The sequence below is a fragment of the Notothenia coriiceps genome, unplaced genomic scaffold (assembly GCF_000735185.1).
Source record: "Notothenia coriiceps isolate Sejong01 unplaced genomic scaffold, NC01 NC01_scaffold00028133, whole genome shotgun sequence".
Classification (NCBI taxonomy): Eukaryota; Metazoa; Chordata; class Actinopteri; order Perciformes; family Nototheniidae; genus Notothenia; species Notothenia coriiceps.
In genome coordinates this window covers 137,364-148,076 of record NW_011360834.1, presented here as the reverse complement: position 1 = coordinate 148,076, position 10,713 = coordinate 137,364, and the positions used below count along the sequence as shown (strand labels likewise).

The following is a 10,713-nucleotide window of genomic DNA, read 5'->3' as shown; positions in this document are numbered from 1 at the left end:
CAGCGTAGTTGTAGAGCCGCCCACAAAGCTTCAGACTCAGGGATTACGTCACACACGCAACAGAGTACCGTAGTATTCTGTGCAATTCGCCAGTCAATTTAAGTACATGCAAACGGTCCGCGAAACCCGGACACTTTCATGAATTTATAAACCCCCCCCGGACGACCCGGACAGGGCGTGAAAAGAGGACATGTCCGGGCAAAAGAGGACGTTTGGTCACCCTAGGCTATAGAGGAACTACAGCACGGTCACATGACTTCACATCACCACCGCTAAGCTAAAGGTGGCTAATGTTGGGCTATAAAGGAACTACAGCACGGTCACATGACTTCACATCACCACTTCTAGGCTAACGGTGGCTAATGTTGGGCTATAAAGGAACTACAGCACGGTCACATGACTTCACATCACCACTTCTAGGCTAACGGTGGCTAATGTTGGGCTATAGAGGAACTACAGCACGGTCACATGACTTCACATCACCACTGCTAGGCTAACGGTGGCTAATGTTGGGCTATAGAGGAACTACAGCACGGTCACATGACTTCACATCACCACCGCTAAGCTAAAGGAGGCTAATGTTGGGCTATAAAGGAACTACNGCCTCTCCGCTCACACAGGGTTCAAATAGGGACGGAAAGAGCAGGTTGGTGTTTGAGACCCGTGTATATTTTGTTTGGAGCTAATAAACACCTGTGATCAACCAACCTGCTCTTTCCGTCCCTATTTGAACCCTGTGTGAGCGGAGAGGCTCACAGCCATCAACTCTGTTGAGCCAACATGTATTGTATAATTTAAAGGGGTCACATGCCCAACAAAAGGCTTTATGCAGCACAATATTGGAACAACAGTATTTGTGGTGTGTCACTAATATGCCCATTTACAGACTTCGAACAACATGAATGTTAAAGACATTTAAACTGGACATGGTTTCATGGGCTGTACTGTACCTCTATGAGGGTCTGGAGGTCTTCTGGGCCCATGCACGTGAAGTTCAACAAGAAGTCCCGGCGCGTGTCCTGCAGATGATTGTGCTTTCCCTCCTGTCGTGGAGTCTCTAAAGCACGGAACACCACGGCTCCCAGCACCAAGTAGAGAAGCACCCCCGTGAGGATGCCGAGTAGGGTGGAGCAGCGCATGGTTGAACCTCCTCCAAGTCCGAATGAAGGCTGCTGTTTCCCTTTCCCAGACTCAGCGGGGCTGGTATGGATTGGATCCCAGCTGCTGCAGCTGAAACATCAGCAACCACATGAATACAACGTTTTCATACCGACCACAACTCCAGTCTGACAGCAAACCCAGCACGAGACGGCAAGACTATTAGCTGCACATGAGGCATTAAATGGCTTCCCCACACTGCTGACACTGAGTAAATGTAACAGCAGTTGAAACACCAGTCCACCAACACTTTGACCACTTCGACTGCACAAGTGGCTCAGTCATGAATGCACATAAAGAAGCACTCATAATGGCTGAGCTTACCTGTCAATCCGCCTTAGTTGCCCACGCCTTCGTCTTTTCCAATCCTTCTTCGCTCCAGGTCTGAAGATGGAGTCCCTGGATCCGTAACCACTGGGGAGTCCGTCCACCTCACACTCTGAAGGAGGGGACACTAGATCGAAGCACAGACACTTATTTGATTAAGAAGAACAAATGCTGTTAGACAATCCTTAATGACAGGCAACAACAAGTTAATTTCTCAGGCGTGGCTGTGTCACTCAGGGTTACACGTATATTGTGTGAATCCTTTAGGTGACACATATAAGCATTGAATCAATAATCAAGTTGAAGTGCAGGTACCTCCAAAAACAGCAGATAATGAACTTCAGAGGTGTTAGGGGTGAGGACGTCTTTGATGTACAGCCGTTAAACCCAGTGTGATGCGATGATGATGGTCATTGTCAGCTCAAACCAAGAAAGCATTCTCATATAAAACTGAAACTAGAGATTCAAGGCTCTGAACTCTGATACTTTGTCAAAGAGTTGAGAAACTAGACGTATCCAACACTCCCATTCCCTGAATATCGTAGTGAAATATCTTCATCATTTGGATCAGGAGCGTGCCAATTCTGAATAATCTCTTCATCACTAGACTGTAAGCTAGAATTAAAACAAGAAACAATAAAAAACGAATGATCCTCTCCCTAAGTTCGGTGGGTGCAGCCCTTGAGTCAGCAGATCTGTTGATCTTGATCCAAAATCAAGGCAATAAACTGTCACACGGTGACAGCAAAATGTACACTTCTTTCCAAACAGTTTTACAGCTGCTGGGAATACACAAGGAGACTGTCCACTTACCAAATTGAACACAACACAGCCAAAAGTTAGCAGTGTACTGTATGTAAACTCTAAATGCCTGGTACTTGTATTTACTGCATGCATTTGTAAAATAACCAAGAAAAAGAAAAGAAAAACAACAACACATTTCTGTCCATCTGTTATTCCTTAAACACATTAATCTACTTTTTTATACATCAAAAACATATTGAAGCACATTCTGGGCTGTACATCTAAAAAAAAAAGAAGCAAATCAAGTATCAACAGCATGGTATCTGCTGCATACCTACCTCAGACTGCAACACCAGACAGTTTTTACCACACTAGACCAGAGGAAATACTAATACGGCTTGCATTAAGTGCCAACAGTGCTGGTCCGACTGCTGCAGACCGCTTTACTACCACTTAGGATCCCTCCGGGTCCGTCAAATGTAAAATACTGACCAACGCGCTATACAGTCCAGCTAGGAGTGTGCTTACCTCAAAATGAAGGATCAGAAGAATCCAGAGTACCGGTCTCCTCATGCATAGTGTTTCATGAGGTTGGCAGCATACACACAGGTTTGTGTGAGTGTGTGTGTGTGTGTGTGTGTGTGTGTGTGTGTGTGTGTGTGTGTGTGTGTGTGTGTGTGTGTGTGTGTGGCGGTGAGGAGGGTGGTTGTTGCTGAGCACACAAGAGAGCAAAAGATACTCAATCAAACTCACTTGATATGGAGAATCTGAGAGTGAATTAAAGAGAGAGACACATGAATAGAGCTGGAGATGACTACTGGCTCCAGTTAGATCAGCTTGTTTAGGTAAAGATAGATGATATAAAGACATAAGGAATATAGATCATAAAGATATGATGATACAAAGGGATAAGGCAGTTTCATTTGCTTCAGTTTGTAAGCAGAATTATTCATATTCCACAGTTCCTTCTGTGAATTAGTGTCGAATTGAATGTGTGTAATGCAGTTCAGTGGCTATAGTCATATCAATACAAAGGATCAATGTTTGAGATGTACTCAGAGCCGATTGGTGTTACACTGTCGACTCTGCAGGGGGAAGCCAGCTCAGCCCCTATCACTCTGCTTTAATATCCCATCTTCTACAGTCTGCTCCACACAACTGCTGCTGCTGTATTTCTCTCAGTGTGTGTGTGTGTCTGTGTGTGTGTGTGTGCGTGCGTGCATGCGTGCGTGCGTGCGTGCGTGCGTGCGTGTGTGTGTGTGTGTTTACAGGGGTGGGGATAAGGTGTCTCAGGCAGATCCAGGACACTGTAGTAAATTCTCACATGTTCCTCTCATACATCACAAATTACATGTTGGTCCGGACGTTTCTGGTTTCAATCTTGTCATTAGATAAATTACGACTGTCTAGAATAGATCAATAAAAAGATTATCCCTGGGTTTCTATTTAGTGTTATTTTATAGTCAGCCTCTTTATGCTGTAGTAAGGGTTGCATCATTTTTGTTGTCAAATCATAATAATATATGAGTTGACTGAATTTTCCTTCCTTGTGTTGCTTAAAAGAAATAAAGAAAACATGTTGTTCTTGCTTATGCTCAGAGTTTAACAGTTCGTTTCAAATGTGTATTTTTGTATGGATTATGGTCATGCTAATAAAGCGGTTTGAATTGAATTGAATTAATAAGAAAATAAAGAAGGAAAAAAAGGTACGATTCATAAATGAAGAAAATAGCTGAAAACAATTAACTCTGCATGTGTGTGACCCTCCATCACACATTCAGTAAAGGTTGTTCTATGAACAAGGAATTAAATGATCATTAAAATGACCAAATAATTATTGTCTTAACATATAATAACAAAGCTTTGAGCTAAATGCTAGTATCTGCATGCTATCATACTGGTGCAAATTTGGAGGCATACTGCAAAGCATGTGAACCAACTGAGCTTAGTGTGTAAGCATGATAAACATTATCTGATGGTTATGAATACAAATGTTTGTTGCTAATCTTCTTTACATATTTTGTTGAACACAAAGAGAGTGATGCTGAGATTGAAAAGTGGCTAGTATGACATAGTATGACACTATGATTCAGCGCCATATACCAAACAATAGAAAGCTGCGTTGATTTGGAGGGTGACATGACAAAGAGGCTATTGAAAAAAGCAGCGTACGGTTACAGGGATTTTCATGTGTTGCTGAACCATAGCAGCATACCATTAGCCAATTTTCTTTCTTGGCGCTATTGCATAAAGATGGTAACAGATGTTCTCAAGTGTCAAGGAAAGATGTCTTATATACAAAAACATTACACACAAATATAAGACGTTAATATGTATTAATGTGAATTGATATCAATACATTTTTTTATTTTAATGTTATTGTATTAGTAAATTGCCTCACAGACCTGACATTAACAAACCACATTTGTAAGAGGTAAAAACGTAAATAAATATATTAAAATAAGACAAATAGACAGAAGAAAACTACCAATATAAAGCTAAGGTGCTGAAGACCCAAGCTGTGACCGTGTTGCTCAGTCAGGCTTGTCTATGGAGATCAAAAATATAACTCACATTAAAAAGCAATTCTAAGGAAAACGCAAACCAGCTGAGCAGCTCGCCGCCTCACCTTGTGAATGCATATAATCTCCTGATAAAGGGCCGGCCCTAGGCACTGGCAAACTAGCCGGTTGCCTAGGGCGCCAGATCTGGAGGGGCGCTGCGCTGGGAGAAATCCTAATCTCGCCTAGGGGACCAAAATGTCTAGGGCCAGCCCTGTCCTGATAAAATGGTCGGTGTAATCAATCATACAATTATTTGTTTGATTTTAAATAGCTAATTTGGGGGCATGAGGCTTGTTACTTGAGAAAACATCAGGTTGCCTTCTGACAGAATCAATGTGGTTGCACCGACCACAAAGGCTGCTGGGGAGGAGTTTAGAAGATGGGGATCAATCCATAATGAGTCAAACTGTCCTGGACATCTCTTTTTATTAAAATGTTCCTAATCCAGAGTGGAAATAACTGATTATTACTCAGTGACTGTGTGTTTGTTGGACATAGATGGTTAATGTCTAGACTTAGCACTGACTGTGAACAATAATTCAGCTCGTCCAATAAAGCCTGATTGAATGCTCTTGGCACTCTTTTCCATCTACATCCAGGAGGCTCTGCTGACGTTCCTGGCAGCCACCAGTATATTCTTATATACTTTTTTGGACAGGTGAAAGAGGCTAGAGATAATAAAAGTCCCATCAAACAAATGATACCTAAATATATTGCTGAAATTCAGAAGAAGGGGTCTGAAGAGCTCTGTGCTGTTTGTTCATCAACAGCCCATGACAAAAGAGACGTGTGATTTTGAGAAGAGTAAGCATTATTTTAAGGCTGTGGCAGTCCATTGTGAGGCTGATATGACTGAGTTATGAGGGGGTGTGGATGTTCAGCTGTCTACCTCCAACTACCTGTTTAAGGGCCAATAAGAGGGTTTTAGTGGGCGGTAGCTAGCAGTGAGGTTGCAAATCAAACCAACTGAAACCCCTCCGCTCACTCCTCCCTTTCTAAGTGAGTTGGAAAACTAAGAGGGCCTTCATCCAGAGTTTGGTTGGTCCATTTTGGGCTGTTATAGAAACATGGCGATGCCTCATGGCGGACTCTATGGAAGAGGACTATGTTTATCTAAAGGGCTTATTCTAACTCCTTAACAAATAGTCAGTGGTGGAATGTAAATTATTTACTCAAGTACTGTACTTAAGTTTAACTGTTGATCATATCTCAGACAAATGTTCACATGTGGCCCTAATCCTCTTCCGGACATGAACAAATCAACAATTACATTCAGGAATGGGCCGTACTGCTTAATGAGTACTCTTTTTGTACTTGAATTATACTTTGATGCCAATAGTTTCTTGCTTTTACTTGAATAACATTTGAATGTGGGACCTTTACTTGTAGAGTATTTTAAGAATGTAGTATTGATACTTTTACTCAAGCAAAATATCAAAGAACTTCTTCCGTTTGCTTAACTTAGTATGCACGCGAGTCAAACAAGAGTTCATTCCTATGGGAAACTCAATTTCAGTCAGACTTCTATGACTATGAATGAGCAATAATGTACGCTTTATACTGTATAGGTCAAACATATCCAATGCCATTATGAACCAATGTTAGCATATTTGCATTTAGATATAGTTTTTTATTTCAAGCATTCAGTTAGCAAGTTTAACCAGAAGAGAGATTGTCATTTTCCTCTGTCGAGTAAACATACGTACCTAAAAGTTTTCACATATTCATTATCCACATCCAGAACCCTTTAGGAAGTGGACATGTTTTGAAAGTGACACACTTGAACACCTTGCTCTATGTTGCTCTGTCGATCAGCTGATCATCATCTCAAATCTGATTGGTTGAAATGTTTGACACACCCTTTGAACAAGGAGTCAGCAACGATACAGGAACTCAAAAGGGATTGATTTCATGTGACATACACAGAGAAGATCAATGCTGTTTTAAAATATAATATGCTGATGTTTTTATTATCATGTTAGTTTTCTTTGAGTAAGGGAAAGTAGATTTTTCCGCAGTATAGTAAAAATAATGTATTTAACAGAAATGAAATGCAGACTGGTATTTGTTAACTAATTAGTAATATATGCACATGTCGCCTATAAACAGTGTTAAGTGTAATACACAGATGCATTCTTGTCCATAAGAAGGAAACTAGCAAGCACATCATTGTATTTGGGTTTGTCATAGGGGTTTAACATCAATGTTATAATCAGTGGTGGAGAGTAACTATTAGTACATTTACTCAAGTACTGTACTTACTCTCCTGCAATTAAAAGGGATATATTTGAACTTTTTCCCAACTGCATTTATTTTATAGCTCTATTTACTTTAAAGATCCAGATTTTTACACACAGCCATATGAATAACCTTTAAAATATGATGTTTGATGTAGATTAAACTATCCAACGATATAATTAAGTAAGACCTAAAACAATTATTCTGAGACAAAGCCTTCTCCGTCGCATCTCACCATGTTCAAATCAGAATTCAAAACTCACCCTTTCAGAACCGCTATTATTATTATTTATTGGCTGCCATTTGCTGATTGTTTAGGTACTTTTTGGTGAATAAAACGTGTTATAGTTCCAGCTTCGCAAAAATTAAGTTCTGCTGCTTTTATTTTTTGTTTGTTTCTGCAATGGGTACTTTTACTCCTTATACTTTAAGTATATTCTCCTCATACTTACATACTTTTTCTTGTGTACCATATTAAATGCAGTACTTTTACAGTAAAGTATTATTACTTATACTTAAGTAATAGATCTGACTATGTTTACCTCCTTTGGTTATAATGTATTTTATGCATCTGTGAAATTAGTCTAATTCGAAGAACTGAAACCATCTTTCTCCACATGTTCATGCTTTGTGCTGGTCTTGCCGAGTAGCAGGATTTGATTTATTCATGCACTCACCAAATAAACTGTTAAACACATTTTACTACTTCAATTCAATCTGTGTGAGAGGAGCTGTCTCTGAGCTCTCACACAACCTGAACACTGCCCAACCCAATGAAACTGCTCTCTTGTGCTGTGTGCGCATAAATCAGGATATATGGTGATTATTTATAAATGCCGTTATCAATGCTAATCAGGAAGCTCTAGATTGTACACAGGGAGAAAATACTGCAGGAAAAGCAATTACTTGGTAGTTTTTGCATTGCCTGCACAAAACATTTCCCTCCTGCTTCATGAATCAGTCAGCAACTCCTGACTGCTCATAGTCAAATATTGACAAAACACTCCCGAAAGATCATGCAGATATCAGTAATTGACATAATGTGATCTCTCTTCTTATGATATCACACCATATAAACAATATGGGCCTTACTTATCAGACTCCTCCTCACACACATGGAACGAAATGTGAAAATCTGAAAAACTTACTTCTCGTAGATTGACGGCTTCAATTCCCTTGACTTTTTTTGTTGAGCTGGGCGTATAACGATACATGAATTAATGTCCAGGCGGTTGGGAGAACAAACGAGACAGCTTTTGGAAAGAGATCTGATAAGGGATGACCCTCTGAAGGGTAGCTACACTTGAATAACAGCTCAAATTGATTGGGCTGATGATAGATGTGCTTAAAAGGTGCAGTAAACAGAATAAATGGAGGGAGGGGGGAACGTGTGTGTGTGTGTGGGGGGGGGCGGAGGACGACACTGCTATTATGAGCACTTTATTTTCAATTAAGCCTTCATGCTCATGCTGTAAGCTCACTTTCTGCCAATTCTGATGATGCAGGGACTTCTTGGACTGGAAATTGATTGGTTAGCAAACGTCTGCAACTTTGCTCATTTAACGGAACACACACTTGCATTAAAAGAAAAACATCATACCAATGTTTGTTTTTTATAAAGGGGCAGCGGCACAAAACAAACAAGTCTCTATACAGCTCTGCTAAAATTAAGAGAACTCTCCAAATGTTTCTTAAATCTCAATCTCTTCATGTATGGCAGCCATTCCATTCCAGCGTCTGTTAAATTGAAGTAGTTTAAAGAATAAAAGGTATATTTTTTATTTTACTTTTACTAACGCATACCTATAAATAGTAAAACAAGAAAAACTGATCATTTTGCAGGGGTCTCTTCATTTCTTACAGAGCTGTAGAATAAATTAAAGGGGCCCTATTCTGCTTTTTGGAGTTTTCCCTTTCCTGTAGTGTGTTATATGGTTTGTGTGCAAAAGCTAAAATCCCATAGTTCCCTCCAGAAGGAGCTTCTCTCCCACACACTCCCCCCCTGCCTGAAACACCTCCATTGGACTCCTTTGTTTACTTCCATAACATAGTGACATCACTACCTAACAATCGTGGTTTCAGACGGAGGGTGAAAAGAGGTGCTGCAGCACAGGCAGTATGAGAACACTAAAGAGCTTTTTGAACTACTAAAATGAACCTGAAAATGAGCATCATATGTCCTCTTAAAAGGCAGCTCCAATACAACTGTCAGAAATAATTCATATTTCCTAAGGACATTTTGTTTCATATCCAACAAAGATTCCAGTTGCAGTCCCATATTTTCATATAACAAACTTGATCATTTCCAAGTCTCTGCCGGACCAAGGCCTCGTCAGCCAGAAGAGGAAAACACCTGTGTGTGTGTGTGTGTAGGGTCTAACACATTAGACTGCAGTATCTGAGAAGCCCTAGGACAGTTACACCTCAATCGATTCGCCAAGGAATCCACTTTACACTTTAATCTAATACCTCCAGGCCCTGAAAAGCTTTTAAATCTTGAGGGGAAGTCAGCTAACTAAGGAGGGTGTAAAGGAAGAAAGATTGAGAAAAATGTTACAGGCTGAAAGGTGTGTGAAAAACAGTAGAGAACAGCTGATTGACACCTCTAGCAGATTCAGTAAACATTTTTCTGACAAATTTAATATCAAGTGATCTTCAATTTAGCAGATGTTAATTTACGTTTCGATCCCATTTAAATTAAAGAGGTGTTTGGTTTAGGGTGTGGCTACCTTCTGATTGACAGGTCGCTACAACAGTGTTGTATTGGTTGCTTGTTTTCATCTTTAACCTTGTCAGTTTATGAGTAGTATTAAGCTCCACCCTTTGATGTCACTGCTGGATAAAACAAATCTAGATTAAAGCGGCTAAAAAGGCTAATTCAAAGCTTAAAGGTCCCCTATTATGCTGTTTTTCATCAATATATTATAGGTCTCAGATACAGAACATTTCTCTGAAGTGTTTGGCTCCAAACACCAAACAGATCATTGCAGCATCGCATAATCCCCTCTGTTTCAGCCCTGTTTCCAAAGTGCTGATTCTCAGTCTGTTACTTTAGATGAAAATAAGGAGCCACTCCCCATGCCCCTCTGAGAGATATTTGGTTAGAAAGAACACAATGGTGCTCTAGGAGGAGATTCAGGTGATAAGGTGGTGGTGGGGTTACCTTGGTTGGTTATTGGCTAATGGTTACACATCATAAATGGTTGATGACATCATAAAGTGGCCAAAATCTGATCAGCTCATTTTCAGACAGGTTTTTATATAAATGGATCAGGACAAAAAGAGAGAATCTTTTTTCCTGAAACTTTCAGAATCTCTTTACTCAGAGGGGACACGTGTTATAAAATACATGAAAAAGTGGATTTTGCATACTAGGTGAACTTTAAAAACAGTATTCCAAAAACCAATGGGTGATGTACGATGAGTCAATCATTTCCGATTTCCTCTGCTAAAAAACAGCTTNATGGATGGTGAAGAGCCGCGGCCCGGCAGCACCTGAACACACCGTCAGTTAGATTCAACTAATGCACCTTCACACACCTCAATCAATCAATCACATGTATTTATGAAGCACCTTAAAAAACAACCCATGTGACCAAAGTGCTGTACAGAACAGAACAGGTAGCCAACACAACCGTTCATAAAATAAGGCATAGACATTATCAGCGAGATAAGGAGTCAA

General features: G+C 40.2%; 1 protein-coding gene across 2 annotated transcripts in view; it reads right to left on the bottom strand.

The window, feature by feature from the left end:
- kcnk4b (potassium channel, subfamily K, member 4b) overlaps window positions 1-2,818 on the bottom strand; it is a 30,462-nt gene extending 27,644 nt beyond the window's left edge. Inside the window, exons 1-3 of one of the 2 annotated variants that reach the window (XM_010785638.1) lie at window positions 2,758-2,818; window positions 1,483-1,612; window positions 951-1,230 (exon numbers count right to left, since the gene is read on the bottom strand). In XM_010785638.1, the coding sequence (XP_010783940.1) occupies window positions 951-1,139 (189 nt within the window). In that variant the 5' untranslated portion in view covers window positions 1,140-1,230; window positions 1,483-1,612; window positions 2,758-2,818. Of the gene's footprint in view, window positions 1-950; window positions 1,231-1,482; window positions 1,613-1,800; window positions 1,907-2,757 lie in introns of those variants that run through there. The other variant, XM_010785637.1, reaches the window with a different exon arrangement.
- Window positions 2,819-10,713: the final 7,895 nt, after the last annotated feature.